This window comes from Geotrypetes seraphini, chromosome 10, assembly GCF_902459505.1.
Source record: "Geotrypetes seraphini chromosome 10, aGeoSer1.1, whole genome shotgun sequence".
In the NCBI taxonomy this organism is placed as follows: domain Eukaryota; kingdom Metazoa; phylum Chordata; class Amphibia; order Gymnophiona; family Dermophiidae; genus Geotrypetes; species Geotrypetes seraphini.
In genome coordinates this window covers 139,701,761-139,728,186 of record NC_047093.1, presented here as the reverse complement: position 1 = coordinate 139,728,186, position 26,426 = coordinate 139,701,761, and the positions used below count along the sequence as shown (strand labels likewise).

General features: G+C 45.4%; 1 protein-coding gene across 5 annotated transcripts in view; it reads right to left on the bottom strand.

Moving 5' to 3' along the window:
• LOC117367885 (C-Jun-amino-terminal kinase-interacting protein 4-like) overlaps nt 1-23,123 on the bottom strand; it is a 33,260-nt gene extending 10,137 nt beyond the window's left edge. Inside the window, exons 1-19 of one of the 5 annotated variants that reach the window (XM_033960947.1) lie at nt 22,898-22,940; nt 22,677-22,741; nt 21,885-22,439; nt 18,060-18,180; nt 17,197-17,267; nt 16,586-16,677; nt 12,921-13,017; nt 11,876-12,023; nt 10,878-10,968; nt 10,551-10,711; nt 10,027-10,084; nt 6,058-6,210; nt 3,333-3,384; nt 3,003-3,133; nt 2,707-2,760; nt 2,314-2,460; nt 854-986; nt 487-585; nt 143-199 (exon numbers count right to left, since the gene is read on the bottom strand). In XM_033960947.1, coding sequence (XP_033816838.1) covers nt 143-199; nt 487-585; nt 854-986; nt 2,314-2,460; nt 2,707-2,760; nt 3,003-3,133; nt 3,333-3,384; nt 6,058-6,210; nt 10,027-10,084; nt 10,551-10,711; nt 10,878-10,968; nt 11,876-12,023; nt 12,921-13,017; nt 16,586-16,677; nt 17,197-17,267; nt 18,060-18,180; nt 21,885-22,190 — 1,971 coding nt within the window. In that variant the 5' untranslated portion in view covers nt 22,191-22,439; nt 22,677-22,741; nt 22,898-22,940. The other 4 variants (XM_033960946.1, XM_033960945.1, XM_033960948.1 and 1 more) reach the window with 4 other exon arrangements.
• Nucleotides 23,124-26,426: the final 3,303 nt, after the last annotated feature.

Genomic DNA, 26,426 nt, shown 5'->3' with positions numbered 1-26,426 from the left:
TCGGAGACAACACGAAGAGCAGTACTTGTCACCCCATATTGCATGTTCACATCCTCTATGCTTCCCTGCACCGAACTCCCTCGGGTCAGGTGTTCCACCCGGTGGCCACAGAACAAATAGCAGCTAGAGTTCAGAGCTTTACCTGTTTCCTGGCATCTCGTTCTGGATCCATGCTGCACATTCCAGTAGCACACCAGAGCTGAAATACATCAAAACCGCAGAAATAACAAAATAAATAAATAAAGAGAGGAAACCAGAGAAGGAGAAAGGTAGAAGAGTGACAAAAAAACAAGAAAAAGTAAGGCTGAAATAGGACACTTTAAACGAATCAAACCCAAGACAAAGGACCAGAAACAAAGATGAAAGAAACAGAATGAGGATGAGAAATAGAAGAGTAAGATGTAAGGAAAGGAGAGACAGAGAGAGAAAAATGAAGCTAGGAAGAGAGGTGATACACAGAGAATTCTGTGTAAGCTCCATAGTCACCTTGGTGCTGGGGTCCTTCTGATCGAGCAGACGCAGCTGAACCAGCGCAGGGATCCGCCCCCCGATCCTCTCAGCCTCCCCGATGCCTCCCTGGACCTCCTGGAATGAAGAAAGCAGCGCTGCATTATTGCTCTTACCACAGGGTTCATCGTTCTCTCTGTTTTATCCGTTATGATGATATACGGTAGATTTTATGCACTCTGTACAAGCCATCAATTGAAAAGCTGGAATAAAGGCTTAAAGCCTTCGGCCCTCTTTGCTCACAAAGCTGCAGCCGGGTGACTTGGGAAAACTCGCTCTGTTTTGCAAAAAGGTTTAACTTAAATTGCCCGGTTCCATCTCTCCTCAACTCCCCTCCCCCTCCCACCTTTCTGGCTAACGCTGGTGGGTAACTCCAGCCGTGCAGCTGTTCCCGTCCATGTTCATTCCAGATGTGTGCTCGGATCTGGCGGTACTGCTCCCTCTTCTGCTGCCGCGCAGACACTGAGGCGATGTCCCCGCTGTGGGAATGGAGGAAGAGAGAGAGAGCATGCGGTTACAGCGTGGTCAGAAGGCAGGTCTCCTTCATGCACAGATAGGATCCAAGGAAAAGATAGATCTCCTTTCTACAACATGCAGGATTATAACCTGTGCACAGGGCAGGTCTCCATTTCACAGCGCTCAGAAACACACCTCAAGCACAGAGCAGGTCTCCTTTACACAGAACATAGGAACACACACGAAGCATAGGGCAGGTCTCCTTTACGCAGCGCTCGGGATCACACCTCAAACACAGGGCAGGTCTCCTTTACACAGGGCTGAGGATCATACTTCAACACAGAGCAGGTCTCCTTTATAGAGTGCTCCAGATTACACACTTAGCACAGGGCAGGTCTCAGTAAAGGAGATTTGGATATAGTGAGTTACAATCAGATACACTTAGGTATTTCCCTGTACCCGGAGGCCTCATAATTTGTTTGTACCTGGGGCAGTAAAGAGTTAAGTGACTTGCCTTATCTCACAAGATAGCAGTGGGATCCCTGATTCTCAGCTTGCTGTATTAACCAATAGATTATTTATTTATATATTACCTATCAATGGAGATTGTCTAAGTGGCTTACATTCAGCTACTCAAGCATTTTCCCCTATTTGTCCTTGTGGGCCCACAATCAATCTAATGTACCTGGGGCAGTGGAGGATTAAGTGACCTGCCCAAGGTCACAAGGAGCAGCGTGGGGCTTGAACCCACAACCTCAGGGTGCTGAGGTTGTAGCCACTTGTGATGTGATCTGAGTGCTGGCTAAAGGAGGACTGGCCGTGTTCATGAGGTGTGATCCTGAACACAGCGCTGGGTAAAGGAGACCTGCTCTGTGCTTGAGGTATGAGCCTGAGCCCTGCGTAAAGGAGACCTGTTCTGTACTATGTGTGTGAACTGGAGCACTCCATGTTGGCTGTCTCGCCCCCCTCCCAACCCTCCTTCACTGGGGTATATCGACACATGCCAGATCCAGTGGCGCTCTTGAGCAGTGACCACACACTGAGGGTCCCCCTTGTAATTGGCCATTGCTTTTCTCCTGAGGCTTGCCTGAGGTGAGATTTGAACCTGGCCCTTCCCCAATCCCAGCCTGTTGTTCTTACCATTACACTGCTCCACTGACAAATACAAACAGCCTGGTGAAACCTCCATGTGTTTTTATATTGTTTAAATAAGACAGGATAACTGAAAAGCTTGTCAAAGACACATTGAGTTATTTAAAGATACCCTTAGTCCAAACACAGTTATCTGCTGGACTATGTCTCAGAGACAGAGCTCATGGTGTGGCTCCCCCTGGCTCTCATCTCACTTACTCTGCCTGAGAGGCGTCCCGCGATGAGATGCCCCCAGTTCCTGTTGGATTTGGATAGGTCACAGTGGAAAGAGAGTGAAGCGCGTGCAGCTGGGGTGGGGAACCCGAGGACCTCTCTCCCGCATCAGAACTGAACAAACGGTCAAAGCTACAGCGGAGAAAGAGAAAAGAACAGCACAGCGATTGAGCGTTTCCATAGGAAATGATGCAAGCAATACCTGGAGGAAGTCACAGCTCCTGCAGTAACAGCCTCTCCCAGCAGGAGGTGCTCTAGGGAATGATTCAATAGTGCTGGGTGCAGGGGAGCGCCTAACTCCTGCGGCCCCAGCCTCTCCCAGCAGGAGGCATTATAAGTGACACTGGAAGAAGTTAAGGGCGTTACAGTCCCACATACATTTTCCAGAAGGAGGACCGTCTAATCTGTGCGTTCTGAACATCCTTTGAAACCCTGCGAAATAAGCAAAAACCAAATAAATCTCTGGAAGTTTCAATTTGCAGTCAGACAAAAGTAAGAAAGGTGGGACACAGACAAGCTGCCGTGCAGACATAACCTCTCTTGGACTCTTTGGCCCCCGCTGCATGCTGGGAGTGGTAGTCCTCTGCCTTTTTGTACAGAACTCAGAGCTACCTCGTCTTCCAAAGCTATAAACCCTAGTAATCTGGTACCCCTCATCCTATCCTGTGACGTACCGGAGCAGTTCCGTCCGGCGAATGGCCTCTTGCAGCTCCATTAGCCTCTCTTTGTACTGATTGCGCTCCATCAGCACCCGCGCCATCTCAGCCCTCGTGAAGCGCCGGCGTTGAGCCGCCGGAGTGTCAGCCTGACGAGAAAACATAGAGGCGAAAGGGGTAATCATGAAAACATATCCCTCACTTTCCTCATACTCACCCTAGAGCCCTCCACTGTGCTATTATACGTCAAGACCCTCATTCCCAGCCCTCTCTCCCCCTCCCCCCACCCCGTCCACAGCACATCTTTATCTGCATCGGCACGGCACGCTCTTTCTGATCGCAACATACCTCTGAGTCTTCTCTGCTCTGTTTTCTGGCTTCCTCCAATTCCTGATGCAGCCTAGATGAAACATTTTAAACATGTTTTAGAAAAGAAAAACGGATGAGAAAACGTCAATCTATATATATAAAATCGGAGGTATGTATGTATGTGTGTGTGTATGTGCCGCGATCACGCAAAAACGGCTTGACCGATTTGAACGAAACTTGGTATGCAGATCCCTCACTACCTGGAGTGATATGTTCTGGGGGTCTCGCGGCCCACCTGCACACGTGGGCGGAGCTACAAACATAACATCAGATTTCAACCATTCATGTCAATGGAAAAAATGTAAAAAGCTGCCATTCTCACAGTAATTCAAAAACGGCTTGACCGATTTGAACGAAACTTGGTATGCAGATCCCTCACTACCTGGGGTGATATGTTCTGGGGGTCTCGCGGCCCACCTGCACACGTGGGCGGAGCTACAAACAGAAAATCAGATTTCACCCATTCATGTCAATGGAAAAAATGTAAAAAGCTGCCATTCTCACAGTAATTCAAAAACGGCTTGACCGATTTGAACGAACCTTGGTATGGATCCCTCACTACCTGGGTTGATATGTTCTGGGGGTCTCTTCACCCAAGAATTTATATGTTCTTGCTCCTGGAGGTGAAACTAAAAATGTTGTTTCTAATCAAGTTTTGTGTTAGTTGTATTGTATTCATTTTGTCAAATATTTCACATTATAATTTGAATATTGTACTTTTTATAAAGCTGTAAAAAAATAATTTCATCCACCACTATAAAGTATCTTTATTTGAATCCATTTACAGTGTTATTGCTATAATTAAATACCCGTGCAACGCCGGGTCATCAGCTAGTATTTATTAAACGTCTCCAGAGCTCATGATCTTGTAGGAAACAGTTACATAATACTCCTGCATACCCAAGCATTACCGGCTGTAAATACAAAACCTTTCTGGATAGAACTTTTATGTACCAAGCAAATAAACAACAACACTGGCTAGACAACTACATTAATGGAGCTAGACTGACCTATAATGCCTTTAGAAAAGCCATAAAAACTGCCTTATTCGACAGAAATATCACCTAAAAAGTATCTACACCAAACACTATTATTTCAAATATGTCCACTCCTGTGTATAAGTCTGAAATTCTTAATAATTGTAACTCGCTGACTGTCCAGCTCTCTTCGATGTGAACCGCCTAGAAGTCTCGTATAGAAGAATAAAGTTATTATTATTATTATTCCTGCGTGTCTTTTACAAATATATGGATGGGGTGATGAGCTATGTTTGCGGGGATTTGGGGAGAGGGAGGACTTTCCGACACATTTGGTGAATTTGTCTGAAAGGGTTTTGGAGGGTGTGTTAACATTATTTTACCAAACCATAAACATTACTCATGGAAATTAATTTTGGCGGCTGCGTGGACACATCTCCAGTCAGTGAGGTCCTTGCCAATGTTGACTATATTTACCCGATGTCTAAGTTGACGGCCGTGTGGAGGGGACTCGGTAAAACACGGACCCCACGGATCTTACACGCGCGCCTTTAAAACTCTGCTCACCTCAGTTTGGACAAATGCAGTTTGTAATTTCAGTTTATCTCTGACGGACCTCACAGCCTTAGCATGGGGTCTGCAAAGATCCTTGTTTTAACTCCCAAGAACCTCACGTATCCTACTCACCCCATGTATCTTCATCTTACCTCCTCCAACAGATCTATGAGGTTCACGGGAGATAACACAAGGCTCTAGAATCAAGTGATATTGTATGTTTAAATGTTATTTTATGATACACTTGTTGTAAGATGTAAAATAAATAAAGAATTTAAAAAAAAAATTGGAGTATATCAAATAAAAAAAATTAAAAAAAAAGGATCCGTAGAGTGAGCGAGATCCGGGAGGACCATGGGAGTTAAAAAAAAATGAGGAACCCTAAGGACACCATACCACGGCCGCTTTCTTTCAAAGGTCATGCGCTTTTAGTTCCGTGTTTTAACTTTTACACTTGCTGATTTCTTTTCCCTTTGTGGTTGGGATCGGGAGGGGGGGTAAAACGCGGACCCCACAGAGATCCTCGTTTTAACTCCCGCAGATCTCAGGGATCCCTATCATCCCCGAGGTGAGCAGATTTTTATGGGCATGCGGTTAAGATCTGCGAGGTCTGTGTTTTTACCCAGTCCCCATGTAGAGGAGCAAGCTTGATTTCATTCTAAATGATCTGAGATACTGTGGGTGTAACTCTACAAGACTCGGAGAGACCACTCGCAAAGAAGGTGAGGTCTGGATTAAATGATCTGTTATGTACAGTTTACGGAGAGGAGTCTATCCATTGTACTGGGATGGTATGGCATGGGTGGTGTCAGGGGAGGGATATTTTTATTTGCTAATTGTTACCATGTTCAGCAAAATTATGTTGCCTGAATTATGTTTGGAGAACTGTGGACATAGTTAGAATAACAACTGTTATCATTTTAATTGAAAATAATATAAATAAATAAATAGAAAAGAAAAATGATAATCATGGAAATAATTCTTGGGTTGCAATGTTAGTGAATGCTATAGAGATTTCTTCCCCTCAACCTTGCACAATGGACTGAAAGAGCATCGAGTGGTTGGATGTCGGTCAGTCCATATTCAGGAGCCGTCTTTGCTTCAGGAAATTCAAGGTTGGTTAATAAAGAGACAGAGAAAGGAGGCTGAGCTTCTCGCTTCCGCCCTGTTACCTCTGCACCTCATGCTCCGTCTCCCGGATTTTCGTCTGTCCGCGTCCCAGGTTCTGCTGCAGAGCTTCCACTTCCCGCCTCAGGCCCTCCCTCTCGGCTGTCAGCTCTTCCACACGAGCAATTAGGCTCTTTCGGGCCACATCAACCACCGTTCTGAAAAAGTGAGTTGAACGTAAAGATGGAGTGCACCTCACCTCCCCCCCATCTCTTAGATTCAGTATGGTGGAAGTTTCCTGCCCTTGAGACCGTGCTCCCAAATAGCCCTGACCATTCTCAACGGTAGACTCCAAGATACCCAACACACCAAGATTATATCATTCCTAAAAAAGAACAGAAGGTGACTAGACCTCTAAATACCCAATGTACTAAGACTGAACCACTCCCAAGAGGGCAGAGGAGGGACATTGACCAGATCACCAGATATGCCAAGAACCAAATTCTAGGGAGAGAAATCGAGCAGGTGCACAGACCCAAACACTTAAGGATCTAAGCAACCCGAAAGGGAGCTATAATGAGCAGACTCCTAGATGGAACAGGAATCAAACACAGTCAAGGAAGAAATGCCAAGGAGATAATCAAATCCCAATGAGCAAAGAGCCTACTTCTGCCAAAAGGAAGAAACAAGAAGCAACAGGGGAAAGGAAATGGGACTTGTATACTGCCTTTTTGTGGTTACACATTCAAAGTGGTTTACATGTATTCAGGTACAGGATTAAATGATTTGTCCAGAGTCACAAGGAGAAGTACTGGGATTGATCCCACAAGTTCTGGGTGCAGCGGTAGCATCTCTACCACTGGCCTGTTCTTCACCTCCAGTAGTAATTGGAATCAATACTACACACCAACTGGAACTAAACTAAAACTTAACTTTATATACCGGGTCTTCAACCAAAGGAAGCTCGACGCGGTTAACAATAAGTTAAAAGATAAGCTAAAGTACAAGAGAATTCATTTTCAAAATGGTTAGTGAATTAAAAAAGTTTTTTAAAGATTTACGAAAAGATTGGAAGGAGCTGGGACACCTCAAAATTAGAGGAAGTTCATTCCACAATTGGGGAAATTTAAACACCAGAGAAAGGCTAAAATTCTCAACTCCTTGAATTCCTTTCCCAGGAGGGAGAGAAATTTTAAATCGATGAGTACCTCTCGCATATGAAAATCTATAAACATTCCATGGAAGAGGAACAAGCGGAACAAAAATACCATATAAAATTTTTAAAATAACACATAAACATTTAAACTGGATTCTGAGATAAACCGGGAGCCAATGGAGATTCAAAAGCAAAGGAGTCACAGAGTCGAATTTAATTTTTCCGTAAATCAACTTTGTAGCGGTATTCTGAATCAATTGTAGTCTTTGAAGGCAGTTCTTTGTGATGCCGAGATATAAATGATTGGACCAAGACAGAAAAATGACGTTGATGGAAAAGAGATCTGACCTTCCTCAGCATTCGTAAACTGAAAAGACATTTCTTAACCAATATATCAACACAGCACACCCACTGGAATCAACATATCACTAGCATGTACCCAATGGAACCAACATATCAACACCACGCACCAATGGAACCAACATATCAACACTGTACACCCACTGGAACCAACATATCAACACTGTACACCCACTGGAACCAACGTATCACTAGCATGCACCCAATGGAACCGACATATCAACACCACGCACCAATGGAACCAACATATCAACACTGTACACCCACTGGAACCAACATATAAACACTGTACACCTACTGGAATTAATGTATCAATGTTATGCACCGAATGGAACCAATGTATCAACACAGCACACCCACTGGAACCAATGTATCAATAACATGCACCAACTGGAACCAACATATCAACACTGTACACCCACTAGAACTAATATATCAACACAGCACACCCACTGGAACCAACATATAAACACTGTACACCCACTGGAACTAAAATATCAATGTCATGCACCCAGTGGAACCAATGTATCAACACAGCATACCCAGTGGAACCAACATATCAATACCACGCACCCAATGGAACCAATGTATCAACACAGCATACTCAGTGGAACCAACATATCAATACCACGCACCCAATGGAACCAATGTATTGTGACAGGGAAGCTCCTGTCACGGCTAAAAAGACTGCTAGCCCAGTCAAAAATACAGCTCTCAAACCTGCAATCCCTAAAATAAAACCTGTACACCCTGCTAAAATCCCTAGTCTAGGACAGAAGGGAGAAAAGGCAGGTGATGTCACAACCAGGAATTCCAGCAGGGAGGGCACACAAAACACTATGTATCCCCTATTATTCCTATCCCTGCTCTAAGGAGAAACAGAGAGTCAACACAGAAGGGGGTGGAGTTTTCTAGAGGCGCTGCAGTCACATAAGCCTTAAGCAGGAGGAAGGCAGGTGAATAAATTAACCCCAGCTGACTCTAACAAGGCAGGTAGAAGGCAGCACACTGAGAGCAGCCCAACGCTCTTTGCAAACCACCAGGAATGTGTGATTGCCCCAGGCCAACAAGCAGGGAGATGAATCCAACAGCCAGCTAGGTATTGTGAATTCCCAGGGGAGCCTGAGGGGGTAGAGCTAAAGGTTCTTTCAGATGGAGAAGAACCTGGCCAGGAAACTTTCCCAAACACCCAGAGAGGGGGATGGGAGGTGGAGAGTGAAGCAGGGAAATGCATGGAGACTAAAGACAACATTATAGCACCAGTGACCCAGGTTGGTGTGGTGCAGTGAGGCTGAAGCAGAGTTAAGTGTGCCAGAGGAATGTATGGAACCTGATTTAAAAGTTATAAGCTGGGACATTCATCCATCTGAAGTAAAAACTGCACAGAGAAGCCTGTGCTCAATTAATGCCATAGAAGCAGCAGAGCAGCGGTGCCTGTCTGTTTGAACCAGGCTTAAAAGCCTTATTAGCAAGCCAGATCCTGAGGTAACAAAAGCTCAAGGATTGTGGTAGCATTTGGGAGGGTCTGAACAGCAATGTGCAAAGGGGGGCTTGCTTACATACAGACTGCAGTGCAGGCTGTGAAAGTCCTTAATGGGACAAATTGCTAATAATAATAAAAGCCAAAAGAAGAAGTTTTTTTCTTATCCTATGGTGTAGAGAAGGGCTGGTACCTGAAGTGCCAGAGCCGTGCTGGCCAGGACCGTGGCATAAAATAGCAAGTGGCCCTAAGAAGGGCATACTAGCCTATTGAGGGATGGAGAAGTCCTATTTTGATTTTCTTTTGCTTATAAAGTGGTGACAAGGACTGTCCAGTCCCTGGACTATATTTCATACAACAGACACTGGAATTATGTAAAGTGAACAGTGTGACTAGTGACTGTGAAAAGCAGCTTAGGTTTTGGGATTTTCTTTTTCCTTATAATAAACCCGGTGAATTTTTGTTTGAACTGAATCCAATGTCCGGGTTTTCCTTTCACCGACCACATAAAAGGCGCACAAAAATCTTACCTGTGTTCCGAGCCGGGTTTTCCCACTTGCTCGGGACCTGGCTCAGCCACAGTATCAACACTGTACATCTACTGGAACCAAGGTGACACCACTCCAGCACCCCTGAGAGCTACAGAAAAAGCCTAATATTCTAAAAAGTAGTCATTCCATTTCAGAACTGAAACACAAACTTTGCCACAGTGTCTTTGACCTGTAGCCAACCTGCGCATGAGATCCCTGGCCCAGAGACCTTGCTCTTCATCTACAGGCATGGCAGATCACAACGAGGCATTTTTGAAGACATTTATACCCCATACTAGCCTCTACAGTTCAGTGTGGCTCACATGAAAGAGACCGGGCATTCCTGGGAATTTACAAAACACCAGTGCTAACTGATCTTACTTAGAAATAACAAATTTCCAAAATAAAAAATGCATGCGAAATATCCCACGATTGGTTTGACACCTGACCCCTTTCGATAATAGATTCCACCATCTGACTGCTTGATTTTTCCCCCCAGACTACTCACTGCATGTCTCTCAGAGTTGCATTCTCGGCCATCAATGCTTCCAGAGAACTCCCAGCTCCTGGAGGGAAACACAGACAAAGATAATTCCTCAAGCTCTGCCAACATGAATTAACATTAGCCCTGTTCTATTATGGCACAATAATGTTCCTCGTTAGTCGTAATAACACCCAACAACCTCATTCCTGCTTCTCCTTTCAAGGATTTGATGCAGCCTGGGTCTTGGAAGCATGCCACCGAATCACACGTCCCAGAGGTAGCTGCATCAGTGTTTGCGTATCTGGAATATGGTAACGCTTTTGGGGGTCAGTTTTACAGAAGACCGCAGATTCTATAAGGGTATCTGAGCACCCAGAATCCATTACAGAACACTGGCGTCAGTTGAATTTATAATCCAACCTTGAGGTATGCCCTCTTCCGCCATGTCGACAGCAGGCCTGAATGTGGCACCATAGTGCATAACAGTGCTTACAAGTCAATTTTTGCACTTAAAGTTGAGCGTTGGAATTTATACTAGGAGGAGGTACCTTGGAGATCAGCTCCTTCATCCACATCAGTAATGAGCTCAGGGCTGGTGACAGAGACCTCAGCAAAGAGGGAGTCTGTATTACGTTCTTCGTATTCATCCTCCTTGCTCTCCTTCTCTTTCTCCTCTTCCAAGTCTTTCTCTGCCTGCCACTGGGGTGCGCTAAGGACCAGACACATACATGTAGCCTGTATCTCAATGTTAAGTCAGGAAGTTCTACTTCAGAAAGTTAACCAGTATTCCCAGTGAACCCACATCAACTTTTAAGCCACCCCCCCCCCCCCATCAACATTACAACAGGTAATAATGTTATGCTACTGCACCCTACCTCTTTTTCAAGAGCTCACTTGTCAACTCCAGCTCTGGCGTGGAGTTAATTATCTCATCGACTTCCAACAACCTTTCTGTCACTGAGGACTCTGTTAAAGAATTATAAAAATTAACTAATTAGTGAGATGTTCTGGAGCTAGTAACCCCCCAGGAGAAAAAGTGACCACATTAACATGCCATAGCTCCTACGTAGATGATAGATAGATGGGAAGTGTAATGGATGGTTGGGTGAGCTGAAGGATGTACAGGTGAATGAATGGGTTGATGTAATAATAATAATAATTTTATTCTTATATACCGCCAAAGCCATAGTAGTTCGAGGCAGTTTACAACAAGAAGAGCTGGACAGTCAGCAAAGATAATTTCAATGATGTCGTTGAGTACAATTGGAGAAGGGTGGATACAAGTTGAGTGGGTTTAAGTCAGAGTGATAGACGCAGAGTACAGGCATCGAGTACATGTCGGAAGCGTACTTGGTAAGGTATTAAGAGTTCTTGGTTACAAATCGGTTGAACGGGTTTGTTTTTCTAAAGTTGAGATAGGATGAGGCGTGCTTAATGATGTTACCCAGCCAACTGTTCTGTTGGCCTGCCTGGAAAGCTAGGGTCCTGCCCAGATATCTCTGGAATCGGTTGGGTGGATGGATAGGCAGGTGATGAAGGGATAAGTTGATGGGTAAGTGGATAGTTTGATGCAGGAATAGATGGATGGCTAGATGGGTAGAAGATGAGTGATTAGGTAGACGATTAGATAAAGAATGAGCAGGTAGTTGGGTAGATGATGGGTCAAATAGTAATGGATAGATGGTTTGTGATAGGTGATTAGGTAGATAATGGATGAGTAGATGTATAGTGGGCAGATGATGGATGAGTGATTAGGTTGGGTGGATGAGGGATGACTAGGTAAATGGACGGATATAGTTCATAAGTGCATAACTATAGGTTGAAGAGATATTAGAGAAAGGGGTGGGTGGACTTTTGGATCTCTCTGCACCACCTTGTTTCTCTGGCGCACCTTCCTCCAGCTTCAGTTCATCCTGTAGCATTTGGCCATTCACTTCCGATCCAAACTGCACTGGACAGCTGCTCTTGGTTAACACCAAGCCCCCCACAGGAGAGTCTGGGGTTTGGCTTTGGGCCACTTCCTGGAGGATAAAACACAGGATATTCCCCCCCAATTAGACTACTGCAACTTGGTTCTCATAGGTCTCTCACTAAACCATCTCTCCTCTTCAATCTGTTCAAAATTCTATTTATCTTCCACCAGTGTCACTACAGTCGCATAACCCCTCTCTTCAAGTCACTTCATTGGCTCCCTATCCGCTTCCATATACAGTTCAAACTCTTTCTACTGACTTACAAGTGCACTTTCATCCTGCAACATCTCAGTATCCTTCATCTCTTATATCTCCCTACACTCTTCCTCAGGAACTCCATTCATCAAGTAAGTCACTCTTATCAATACCCTTCTCTTCTTCAATCTTGCTGGAATAGACTTCCTGAATCGGTACATGTCGGTCACTGGCCCTATTCAAATCCAGGCTAAAAGCTTTTGGAGGATGCTTCTCCTCTTAACCCCTTTTTTTGTCTGTCTAATGCCGATGTTGTCTTAATTATGTTCATAATAAATAACTCTCTAATCTCTTATTTGTCCTCTTTGACCATCTTGAATAGATTGTAAGCTCTGTTGAGCAAGGACCATCTTTTAAGTGCCTGTGTACAGTGCTGAGTACGTCTAGTAGCAGTATAGAAATGGCAAGAAGCACTAGTATTTGGAACAAAATATTCTGAAGCCTCATAAACTTTCACGACACCTTGCATCGGCATTTAGCTACTTTGCTTTCCCCAAGATATAGGGTTCTAACTCACCTGTACTATCACCTCCACCCAGTAGTAGAACTTTGCCTCCCCCCCACCAAGACAAATTTGTATCGGCTTCTTAATGAACACACATGCACACAAAGGAACAAAACAAACCGAAGGACCATGGCGTCTACCTGTTCCATAAAACTAAAAACAGTACCAACAAACATCGAACCCACCCCATCCGTGCTGGAGGATTCTGGGCAGACGTGGCAGGTGATGCTCTCCAGAGAGGAAGGGGCTTCCTGAAACTCCAGTAACAGGGTCTTCTTCTCGCTGGTGGGATAAACAAGAGGGAAGGGTTAGAGGTCACTGGGACCCTCCTGGATTCTCTCTATTTAGAGCAGCCCGGGAAGATACAGGGAAAAAAGCGCCATCATCAGCATGAGAATTTCACCTTGTCATGGTATAATCCCCTTGAGTCAGTGGAACAATTATGCACCCATGCCCTGGTTGTAAACCCCCCACCTTCCATCTCCTCCCCTGTAAACAGCAGTAAGAAGGGATTCCATGGGTTGGGGGGAGTCATGAACACAGGAGAACATGAAAAAGGGAGGGGGCGAGAGGAGACAAAATAGGAAATTGAATTTACAATGAATGTCTAATTATGTTTTTTATTCATCTATAAACTGCACTATGAGAAAATGTGCACCAAGTATGCACAAAATTTCAGAATTTTGGAGATGTACAATGACGCTTTGAATTCCTCCCTTCTGAAAACAGCCAAATCGAGCTCCTCCCGTAAGACTCTTGGCAATTAATTCTTCAGAGTATGTGGTGATACTGTGAACTCTCATTTTCGCTGACATCTAGAATGAGGCTCCACCTCACTCTGTCAGGTTGTCAGTTGATTCCTTGGCCATGAAGGATGTGAAATGTAAAGCAGTGGGATTAGTTTGGGATTTGGGGGTCAAACTAGAGGGTTCTTAATCATCAAGAGCAATATTGAACAGCTTGAATCTTGCAACCAACTCAACAGCACTCTCACAATCGTGGTGAACCTTGTTCTCTGAGTGAACCACCCGAAATTAATCACGGGCACAGTATTCCAAAAATATTGAAACTTTCTGATCAAATATCCAAATGGAGGCCACCATAACCCCATTGCATGAATCCAGATGAGTGACCACAAGACACGGATCGTCCTGCTTAATGTTTCTGATTCAAGAAACAGTCAGAGCTGTCTCACCACCTGGCACTTGAAATGAAATTTCTTGGATCTTTCCAATAGAAAGGAGGCTTCCCTAATAAGTGAACCCTTTAATTTGACTCCCCAATAAGTAGCAGTACTTCCACTACCTTACATTTCACATCCCCCAATGGCCAAGAAATCAACCAACAAAGTGACAGAGCGAGGTGATGTGTTCCCACCCGGGAGCTGCATTTGAGATGTCATGACCAAGGAATCAACGGTCAATCAAGGATCTACCAACCCTATATTCAAAACCTCAGTCAGCTTCAGTTTACTTGCCTCAAGCACAGAGGAATTTCCCTCAAATGCTCATTAATCTTGTCCGCCAACCTTGACAAGCCCCTTCCAACTGGAAACAGAAATTGAACGTCATTGGTGTAAAACCAATGAATCATATCAAGCACCTGCCGCCTAGGGGGAACTATATACATATTAAACAATGGGGGGAAGAGGGCATAATGCTGACCCCGTATGGCACTCCACCATTATGCTTCTCTTAACTCCAGTATCTGTGCCCCAGCACCCACAAAAGTGACTATTTACTGATGGCCCAGGTCTGTCAACTTTACAAAAATTCCATGATCTACTGTGTCAAAGGCAGCAGAGAAGTCCAACAGAACCTCTTATCAAGAACACAGAACTCTGTACCAACCAAAGAGGAAAATACCATGTGGTTCTGTACGCAATACAACGGAGAATCCCTTTATCCAGGACATTCAACGTTGCATTAACCGAAAAAGGACAATACAGCGTATTCTATTCTGTCAAACGCACCGGAACAATCGAACACAGCCCCTTATTCAGAACACGTAACGTCGATTCTACCAAAGAGGCTAAGATAGCTTCAGTACTGTGATAGCCCCTGAAGCCAGTTTGAAACAGGTCCAAACCCAACATAGGCTCCACAGATTCGGCTAGACTAAGGCCGCTCCATCTTTGGCCATTGTCAAACGCTCTTTTTGAGATTAGCCTGTAATTACGCACTGCAGCAATGCCAGGCCACACACCCATTTATAATCACACCTCCTCCTTCCCTGGAGTTCATGGTGGAATTACCTGCTCAGCGCGTGATGTAATCTTTTATGTTAAAGTGCGTCGTTCGTGTGATCATATAGTTATTTCATAGTTTCATTTGATTTTATTTTTGTCCATTTGTTTGCTATCTCGTAGAATTATGGACCTTCTTAATGTCTTCAAAATATGTGTGAAATGAACACGTATGAATTCCGTACCAGGTGAAAATCCAGTTATTTTGCAAAATAAGGCGTTGCCAGACTCCTTCAATTCCACTGGCTAATAACCCTTTTCAAATGAGATATTCTCTTTGTTACATGGCGGGTGAAATGGTTCACCTGCCAACAGATTTGGGGCTGATCCCACCCTCTCCCCATGATTTGTCATCCCCCAGAAAAGCCTCTCCCTGGTCACCCCCACCACCACACACACGCTCTCTTTCCCACAACCTTCCATAACTACCAGGAGGGCGATGAAAAGTTCTCAGCCCGCCCAAGAAGGCAATGATGTGGAGCCACGAAACTTACCAAGTTAATCCACATATCCACCCCTAAGTTCAACACACTTGGCGCATCGTGTCTGAAGCTGCTGTAGCCCTTCCAAAAATACTCTGGGGTCTGGTCACCGAAATACTACTCCGCTGTCGCAATCGCCTCCGAAACACTCGAAAATTGTCGCCCTTTCAAACTCTTTTTAAGGTTTGGAAACAGAAAATAGTCAGATGGAGCAAGATCTGATGAGTGGGGGTATGCGCTGAAACCCCCAAATGCATCAAACGTCCATTGTTTTCGCCAGCCTTGTGAGCAGGTGCATTGTCTTACAGAAAGATAACTCTTTTCCACAGCTTCCATGTCCTTTTTTCTTTCAATGCCTCCTTTAATCTATTCTAACCTAATCAGAATTTCTGAATCGCACTTATCCAGTTCAGGTTCAAGGCGATATACAAGGTAGGAGGTCCATGCAGGCACATAGAGAAAGTTACATTGAATTGAAGAGGAAGGTTACATTGTTGCACACCAAGATACAGTAGTTTCATCAACCGGAATTTAGTCGTTCCAAAAAGTTCCAAAGTTCCAAAAAGTTGACACCAGTTCACTGAAAATGCTCCAAAACAACTTGGAGGTGTCCATTCGACATCGTTTCTTGTCAGCATCCAAACATTTGGGCATCCACTTGGCTGACAGCTTTGGCGTACCCAGCTGCTCGTGGATTATACAACCCAACACACTCCCTGGATATCCGTAATGTTTCAGCAATGGTTTTAGCCGATATTCACCAGCCTGACCAAAATCAGGTCATGGACGTGGTCAACAATTTCAGGAAATGACATCGTTTGAGGCCTCCCAGACCTTGTTGCATCTTTGGTCTTGAAATCTCCACACTGACAGTTTGCACACCACCTCTTCACTGTGGAGTATGATGGGCATTTGCCACTCAATGTTTGCATCGTACATTTTCAGCTACAATGGCAAAATAGCACTCAGAATTTAGGAAGTTGGTTGGGCTGAGAACTTTTCAGCACTCCCTCGTAAGGCTAACTTTTGGCTAATCGGCTGAACACCCCTCCATTCCCTTTGCCCTGATAAATGCCCTATAGGGGCCTGTTTAGATTACTCCATCCCCAGGGACCTCACTCACCTGTGGGGCAGTGGAGAGGAATGTCCCGATTGCCGAGCAGCCTCCAAGGACAGGGACCGCTGATACCTGAGGTCTTGGTAACTCTTCGTCAACTGCAGGGGTCAAGAAAGAGGTCAGAAAATGAGGGGCTGAAGGTCCCAACCAGGTTAGAGCATGCAATGAAGTGTGTGAGGGTCTCAGTACTAGAATAGGAGAAAGTGCTGCAGGGCAGGAGTGAGGTGCACTGGCACAGCTGTGGGTGGGTGTCTCAGTACTGGAGTAGCAAGGGGTGCTGCAAGGCAGGAGTGAGGTACATTGGCAGAGCTGTGTGTGAGAGTCTCAGTACTGGAATAACAGAGAGTGCTTCAGGGCAGAAGTGAGGTGCACTGGCACAGCTGTGGGTGGGTGTCTCAGTACTGGAGTAGCAGGGGGTGCTGCAAGGCAGGAGTGAGGTACATTGGCAGAGCTGTGTGTGAGGGTCTCAGTACTGGAATAATAGAGAGTGCTTCAGGGCAAGAGTGAGGTGCGCTGGCAGAGCTGTGTGTGAGGGTCTCAGTACTGAAATAGTGCAGGAGTGAAGTAGAGAACATGTAGAAGACCCTTGGCACCTGTTAACACGCTGTTCTTCTCACCTTGCTGTGAGTCTGGGCCAAGGAATTGAGCTCTTTACTGACAGCTGCCTTTTGCTCTTCCAGGCTGGCAACTGTGTGGGAGAGAAAAGATGAGATGTCAGGGTACTTCACCACAAAGCAGACATAAGACCTTTCTGTTTGGATATTGCTGCCTACAGCTGGCACAGGTGAGGTTCAGCCAGCAGCACACACCTGCGTTTCTTGGTGGCAGGAAGAAGTTTCAAGTTTCAAGTTTTATTAAGGTTTGTTCTATACGCGTATAAATGCGTATAACATTTTAAAAAATAGAGAACACAACAAAACATTTTTTTATACAATTGAATACAAATTACATACGTTCTAACACTGATACAGAAGGTGAGGGGGATGAACTACAATCTTTAAAGAAAGAGAAGAAACATTTAGGGAAGAACACAAAAGAGAGAAACAAAAACAAAAAAAAAGGGGGGGGGGATATAAAGGCAGAAATGATCATAGAAAAAAGAAGATAAATTTACGACCTACTCGTAGGTCTAATTAAGATTTAAAAGATTTAGTAATTGGTAAGTTAAGCTATCTATGTTTCAAATGCGTCCTTATACAGGAAGCTTTTTAAGGAACGCTTGAATTTTTCTAAAGAAGGTTCATTGCATAAGTATATTGGTTAATTGTTCCAAAGCTGAGGTGCTATAACCGAGAAAATGATAGATCTCCTGGTCCCTATTACTTTTAAAGAAGGGATAGTCGGTAAATGTTGAAGTGCACATCCAGTCAGTGGAGAAAAATTCAGGCCCGTCCCGCCTAAAGTCATTCAATGGCAGCCCCTGTTTCCTGGAGCTGGAAGAGGGTAAGGAAAGGAGGCAAAAATCCCAAGCAGGACTCACCCTGGTCAGCGTAGCCTCTCGCTTTCAGTTCCATGAGCTTCCTTTGGGACTCCAGCGATGCCAGTGACGCCTGGTACCCCCTCTGTTCCTGCTCAGCACTGTCCTCTGTCTCCATGCATCTCTGTGTGAGGGAGGGGAACAAGAGAACATCGGGGCCAAGGGCACAGAGGAGACCCTAGCTCCTGAGATAACATCATACAGCCCTGTAGTATACTATGCCTTAGCTGCCCCCTCCCTTCCCTTCCCTCCCCTCCCTTCCCTCCCCTCCCTCCTACACAGCAGCAGAACCCACTCCATCCTGTTAATACCTTTCACCTAACTACTGTCTTCAGCGCGAACAGCCACCAACTTACTGCCCGCGTCGGCTTTGGCGTCACTTCCTGGATGCGGGTCCCAGAAGTGACGTCAGAGAGAGCGCCAAAGCCGACGCGGGCAGCAAGTTGGTGGCCGCTCACGCTGAAGGGGAGGGGCGCATGCGTGGCAGGAGGAAGAGTGGGAAAGGAAGGGTGGTGAGGAGACGGGGTGCCGACGCCCGGGGCAGACCGCCCGCTCACCCCCCTCCCTTACTACGCCACTGATTGTAATTTTGGAAACTATGGGGTCCTTTTAGTAAGGCACGCTAACCGAATTACCGCGGGTCAAACGCTATGGACACGTTAGCATTTAGCGTGCGCTAAATTGGCTAGCACGCCTTAGTATGTAAGGTGATGTTATTTGAGAGAAAAATCTTTTTTGTCTCAGCTGTTTCTATGACTTTGTTGATTCCATTTTATGGTGTATGTTTTACTGTGCCTCGCACAGAATTGTTGGATGTTATGTATATATATGTTGCTCTCCAATATTTAATTAGAACGTGACTTGAAATTTTATACATCATTGTAAGGTTGTATTTTATTTTATTCTGTTTTTATTGTCTACCTTGCTTTTTAATTTTTAATTCCTATGATCACTGTTGCTGTATCTAGAATACTTGTGATGTTAAACTACTCACTTTTCACAAAAAATTTTTTCTCTCATTTTTCTTTACCTCTCTATTTTCTTAGCTAAGATATATATATATATATTTTTAGAATTACATTTCTCAAACCTATATGTTTTTTTCTATGTCTCTTGATAGCTATTTGTCCAAGGCTATTCTTTTGATTGATTCTATTCTTTTGATTGATGTAATTCTTTTTACCTATTACTAATTCACATTTTTTAATTAATTAATTTTTTAGTTCTTATGGTTTATATATATAACTTTTGGACTTTTTATGGTCATATTGAAACACTTATTAGATACAATTAATTAAAAATGGATAAAAAAAATTTTTTTTTAAATATATAAATAAAGGCTTCTTTTCTTTCTATTCTTCTCTTTTTTCATTTTTTTCCCTTCAAGTTCCTTCTATTTATTTATTAATTATTTTTTATTTATTTTTATTTTTGTGTTTTATTTTTTACTTTCCACACCTCTACCCCTGTATTGTAAAATTTGAATCATCTCGATATTTATTTGATGATTATTATTATTATTATTATTATTCTTTAAAATTATCTTTTTAAATATCTTGGTTTTAATATTGTACTTGTACTTATTAGGACCCCTGATGAAGATTATACGAAACACGGACCGTGTTGGGTCCCTTGCCTGGTAAAAGGTTTTTAATCTAATGTTTTATTTGTTATAAATAAAGTCTGCCTGCATCGTGTACAAAGTCTGCAGTTTTTTGTTTTGCTTGCTCTGGATGTTGGGAATAACACATTTTTTAATGAAATAAAATCTTTGCTAATTGGAGGACAACCTTTTCCGCTTAAAAATCTCACCTTTGCGAAAAGCGTCCCTGCGACAGCTGGCTCTGAACGGCAGAATTTCCACACGAGCAGCACAGCAGCCGTGGTATCGTAATGGTGGGGGGTCTCAGGCGCCTCTTCACACTCATCCTCTCGCCACGCCCGCGCCTCCCCTTTCCCTGTACCTGTGATTGCCCCAACGCTGCGAGCAGTGAGAATTTCAACGCGCTCCTCGCGACCGCGCCGCCTCTCCCGTGATATCGCATAGGAAGGGGCGTCAGAGGCAGAGCCGATGGGGTCGCGAGGAGCACGTTGAAATTCTCGCTAGAGGTACGGGGAAAGGGAAGGGGGGTTCGCATGCAGCGGGGGGGGATCGAGGAAGGAACGGGAGGCGGAGATGAGGATGGGGGAGAGGCACCACCATCCAGTCACCTCTCCTCCTCACTATACCGCCGACAGCGGGTAAAAATATTTTGCAGCAGAAAATAACATTTGCAGAGGCCCTCAATTGCTACGCCATGGTAGAGGTTTTTGCCGCGGACCAGAGCGCTAAATGCTCCGATGCTGCTTCGACACTCATAGGAATTCTAAGCGCATCTGAGTTTTTTGCACTCCAGGTCATGGTAGAAACTCTACTGCGGCTTAATAAAAAGTGGGGGTGGGGAAGTGACTAAAGTGGTTTTTCCAAGTAAACTCTGACTCTTTCCCCTCTGGAATATTGTCTCATAATTCTAACTGGATAGTTAATTTCCTTGTAACTTTTTCCTATTACTTGTGACTAGGTAGTCTCCATCTTACTTTTCTTCTTTATTTTTCCTATTCTTTCTGCATCCTACCCTCTTGTTCCTATCCTGCTTATTTTCTCTTAAGATATTATAAACCTTTCCTGCCATTTTTGTCCTCTTGTGTGTAGAATGGTTAATTTGACTCCGAGGGGACATGATCGAAACATTCAAAATACTGAAGGGAATAGACCTAGTAGAGAAAGACAGGTTGTTCACCCTCTCCAAGGTAGGGAGAACGGGAGGGCACTCTCTACAGTTGAAAGGGGATAGATTCCGTACAAACTTAAGGAAGTTCTTCTTCACCCAGAGAGTGGTAGAAAACTGGAACGCTCTTCCGGAGTCTGTTATAGGGGAAAACACCCTCCAGGGTTTCCAAGACAAAGTTGGACAAGTTCATGCTAAACTGGTGAGACTGGACTCATTTGGAGCACTGGTCCATCATCCCCAGTAGCCCATCTTCACAGTAGCCAATCCAGGTCCCTAGTACCTAGCCAAAACCCAAGGAATAGCAACCTTCCATGCTACTGATTCAGAGCAGGCAGTGGCTTCCCCTATGCCTTTCTCAATAACAGACTATGGACTTTTCCTCCAGGAACTTGTCCAAACCCTTCTTAAAACCAGCTACGCTATCCGCTCTTACCACAACCTCTGGCAATGCGTTCCAGAGTTTAACTATTCTCTGAGTGAAAAAAATATTTCCTCCTATTGGTTTTAAAAGCGTTTCCCTGTAACTTCATCGAGTGTCCCCCTAGTCTTTGTCATTTTTGACGGAGTGAAGAATCGATCCACTTGTACCCGTTCTACTCCACTCAGGAATTTGTAGACTTTCATCCTATCTCCCCTCAGCCGTCTCTTTTCCAAGCTGAAGAACCCCGACCGTTTCAGTCTTTCCTCATACGAAAGGAGTTCCATCCCCTTTACCATCTTGGCCTTCATCTTCTTTGAACCTTTTCTTGTGCCGCTATATCTTTCTTGAGTTAAGGCGACCAGAACTGAATGCAATACTCAAGGTGAGGTTGCACCATGGACCAATACAGATGCATTATAACACTCTTAGTCTTGTTTACCATCCTTCTTTTTTTTAATAATGAGTTTGTGTGTTTGTCAGGACTTGTTTTGTTTTGACTGTAGCTGCTTTCTGCTGCCGCCCTAGCTGACTCCTTAATCTCGCCTAATACTTAGGCCAGCCCAGGTGATCTGAAAGAGGTCGGACATACCTCTTTGGAGACCGTTCTGAGAGACAACAAAAGGAAATTTGGCTTACCTCCTCGGCACGCCTCTTTGCCCCTCGCTCCTGCTCAAACTGCCCCAGAAGCCGCCGATGGTCTTCTCGCAACATCTCCAGCTGTTCTTGCTGCTCCCTGGCTTGTGCGCTGGCTTCCCCCAGTCCCTCCAGCACCGACACCAACAAGGGCATGAGGCCTGTGATTGCCCCTTGTCCATAGGTGGCAATCAGTTTCTCCAGCTCACCGTAAATACTGCTGGACAACGCCATCACTATTTCATCGTATAGTTCCAGGCCTCGTCCCGGCTCCATGTCCTCTCCAAACACCTCTTCCAGACTTTCCATGGCTCAAGGCCCTTTCTGGGAAGGGAAAATTGTCCCGCCCCCCCCCCTTTGATCCACTTAATGAGGGGGGGCAGAAGGTGAGGGTGATTGAGAGAAAGAGGGTGTAAGAGATGAGGGTAGATGGGAGGGGGAGGGCAGGGGTTCAGAGGGAGAGGGCAGGAGAGAAGGTAAGGAGGAGGAATAGGAGAAAAGGGGAGAGGAGAGGGACAGAAGCAGGAGGAGGGAGAAGATGGGTTCCCCTTTCGCAGGCTGCAGATAGAAACATACAAAGAGGCGTTTAATACAGATGCTGACGTACCCTGAAACTATGTACACGCAAGTCAGAACAGACAGTGGAGGGCACAGGGAGGTCAAGTAGCTTGCCTTCCCATTACAGGACAGGCAGCGTGGACTGCATCAACCCCTCGCCAGCGCTCACACTCCGGTGGTGGCTGCAGCTGAAACCTCCCGGAAGGCTAAGAGCGCCTCAACCCCCGCAGTCCTTACCGGCTTTTCCTGTTCTCTTGGTGGCACATGGCACGCTGACTCTCTCTCTGGCATCCTGCCTGTCCCTGCCAACAGATAGGCACAGAGAGTTTTGAAATCCCAGTCTGTCATCTGTCACTTGTGAGGCCCCCTCCCCCCCCCCCCCACCTTGCTTCCTTCCAAACTTCCTGCTGCTGTCAGCTGATTTGCCCGTGTTGTAAGAGAGTGGGAGGGGGAAATACCTTCTCATGCCCTCCTCTGCTTTTCTCCCCAGCTCCCCCCCGGGGTTTCTGGGGAGGGGGTGTCCTCTGCTGGGGGAGGGGTGCAATTAAACTTCACCTCTTTCCAGGAGCACGTTAAAGCCTTCAGCTGTGGGTGCCAGGGCTGCAGGCGGGCACCGAGTGACAGGCAGGGGGCGGCTCTGCTGTGAGTGATTCCTCATCAGACCAGTCAGCTCCAGCCTGATGATGCTGGAGAAAAGGGAGAAGCCCAATCCCCAGCCAGGAGAGGCGGCCTCAGCCTTGTTTTCCTGGTTGAACCTTAGATGTGGATGGAAAGCTGTTCTGTGGCTTCAAAGGTGAGGAGGAGGGGGAGAGGGCAGGATAAGAGGTACCTTCATGCCAGGTCATGTGATGCAGAGATCATATGACAGCAGGCAAGACACCTGAGCTGTGCCGAACAGCTGTCCCTGGTGCGGGCTGTCAGTCAGGAGCTGGCCAGCAGCCCTTCCACCTCCCAGGATCCCTTTGACTTTGTCCGGGGCTCTGTACCTACTTCTTTGAGTCTTACTCCGTGTTCTCCTTTCTTTTCATTGGCCCTTTTTTATTATAGGTAAGACAGTATATTTTATAAATCGTTCTGTCCTATTTTTCAGTCATCTGTGCAGTATACACACTTCGCATATTTTCTGTGTGATGCCTGCATGGGGCTCTGCGGAAAATCTGCTCTTCAGCTGTCTGTGCTGTATTCATACTTATCACTGTATTCATACTTTACACGTGTCAGTGTGACTCTTGCATGGAGCTCTGCTGAAGATCTGCTCTTCAGCTGTCCGTGCTGTATTCATACTTATCACTGTATTCATACTTTACAGGTGTCAGTGTGACTCCTACATGGAACTCTGGTGAAGATCCACTCTTCAATCCTCTGTGCTGTATTCATATTTTACAGGTGTCATTGTGACTCCTGCATGGATCCCTAATGAAGATCCATTCTGCAGCTGTCTGTTCTCTATTAATGCTTTACATGTGCCAGTGTGACTCCTGCATGGGGCTCTGAGGAAGATCTGCTCTTTACCTGTCTGTGCTGTATTCATACTTTACAGTTAAGTGTGACACCTACATGGAGCTCTGAGGAAGATCTGCTCTTCACCTGTCTGTGCTTGTGTTCATGCTTTACATGTATCGGTGTAGCTCCTGCATGGGGCTCTGAGGACATTCTCTTCAGTCCTCTGTACTGTATTTGTGCTTTACCTCAGTAATTTCTAGTGTGTCAGGGAAAAACGGTACTTTTGCTACCTCAAACCGGCCAGACAGATTCACTCCTGTTTTTGAACCGTTTCTAGCCCTGATTTCTGCTCAGGAAAATGTAGAGAACAGCAAGACCCAGCATGCACTGGAATGGAGAAAAAAAAAGCCAGGACCGGATTCATATATCCTACGAATCACAGAACCATCTGGTTGCCCTAAGCATGTGTGGGGGGGGGGGTGGGGGGGTGGGGGGGGGAGAGCATGGATAGCAGTATAAGGTTTGCTTTGCTTTCTGTATGTTGTGGAGAAAATTCAAAGGAGGGTTGAAGGCAGTAGCTGCACCCTTCTCTCTCTAATACAGACAGAGAAAGAAGTGAAAATATTATTTTTAAAAACTTCTTTTTTGTTTTCTGTGTGTTAATGGCAATGAGGCAGGGGGAGGAAAAGAAACTGTGAACATGAAAACGTGAAGTGAAAGTGACAAGCATCACTTATGATCAGGCTGGTTTCTGACATTGTGGGGCACGGCAAAAATTAAGAAGGGGCCTCCCCCACCCCCCACCCCCGATCTCCTCTCCTCCTTGTCCTCCCTTCCCCCTCCCCCCCCCCCCCCCCCCCCCCGCTATTTTTATATTTTCTACCAAGACAGAAATCACTGTTTTTCTTTCTGTGGTGTTGCATTGTGTGCAGGGCCTGACTTCTTAAGGGTTCCATGTAATTTTTGTCTACATATGAGGTATTTTTATCTATTAACCCTTACAGCTGCTTTATCATAAATTTTAAAATTATTTTTTCTACCTGGTCATTGAATATTTCTAATTGTGTTGATTCTGGCCTCTGGCTTCTGCCTTCCTCTATCTTCTCTTAACTCTCTCTTGCCAAGGTTTCCTGTCCAATTGCCATTTTTCTCTTTTCTTCTTTGCTTCCTCTATTATATCCATCTCCAGCATTGATCTTTTCCTTTCAATTTTTTGCATTTATTGTTCTGCCTCTCTGTCTATATTTCATTATTGCTATCCAATCTTCAATTTCCTTCTTTTTATTACATCTACCTAAAGGTCATTTCTTTCCCTCACCCTGGCCCTCCCATTCCCCTTTCCCTTCCTCAGACTTTAATTAACTGTGTCCTCTCCTCCTTCCATCTTCTTGCTCTCCTCCTATTCCATCCAGAGTCTCCTCCTTCTCTCTCTCTCCCTTCCAACCAGCGTCTCCCCTTCCCTTTTCCCCTTGCCATCCACTGTTTCCCCCCTCTATCCACTTCGATTTAGTGTTGCCCCTTTTCCCCTTTCCATCCAGAATCTCTTCCCCCTTCTCTACTACAGCCATCCAGGACCTCCACTGTCTCTCTCTCTTTTACATCCCCAAAATCCAACTTCTTCTCTATTTCTTCCTCATCTAACATGTCCTTTTGTCTCTCATTCCCCATCCCCCATTCAACATCATCTGTCTCTCCCCAATAACCCTGGCCCACTCTGTTTTCTTTCCCCCATCATGGCACAAGGTCCCCTCACCCTACCAATGTCCCATTCTCTGTCCCTCTTCCTCCTGGTCACTCATGCAAGTCCCTTCCTGGTCCCTTCCTTATGGAGTGCCTGTAGGAATCAGAGGCTCACTTCCCTGCCTGTCACCTGTGCTGTGGGTCCCAAACCCTAAGCGTGCCGCTGTCAACTTCCCACCCTTCCCATGCGTGTCGCTCACTTGCTCTCCCTCCCACCGCAGCAGCAGAATGCAAACAAAACTAACCCATGCTGCAGGGCCCAAACGCCATGCGTGCCGCTGACGGCTTCCTTTCTCCTTCCTACCCCTCATGACATAACTTCCTATTTCATGGAGGGAAGAGGAGGGAACTCAACAGCGGCATGAGTTAGATTTTGTTTGCACATGGCGGTGGCAGGAGAGAGAGGGCAGCAAGTGAGTAACAGGCAGTCGAGGGCCCCTTGTAGCTGTGGGTCCCAGCCTGTTTGCCCCCACCCCCACACCAGCCCTGCTTATGACTGAAATAAATAATATGTGTGTTTGTGTGTGTGTGTGAGAGCGAGAGAGAAGCTGCATTGTTTCTTTCTATGTTATACTTGTTCTCTTGGGTAGGTGGGTGGATGTGTGGGTGGGAGGGTGTGTTTGTGCAACCTTTGCATTGTTGTTGTCTGTGCTGTATATATGATCTGGGGTGTGTCTTTGTGTAGCATTTGCACTGTTGTTGTCTAGGCTGTTCTTGTTCTCTGGTGTGAGGTGTGCATGTGTATATGTGTGTGTGTCAGTCACACCAGTCTTCTCATCCCACAGAACTGAATCACATTACTAA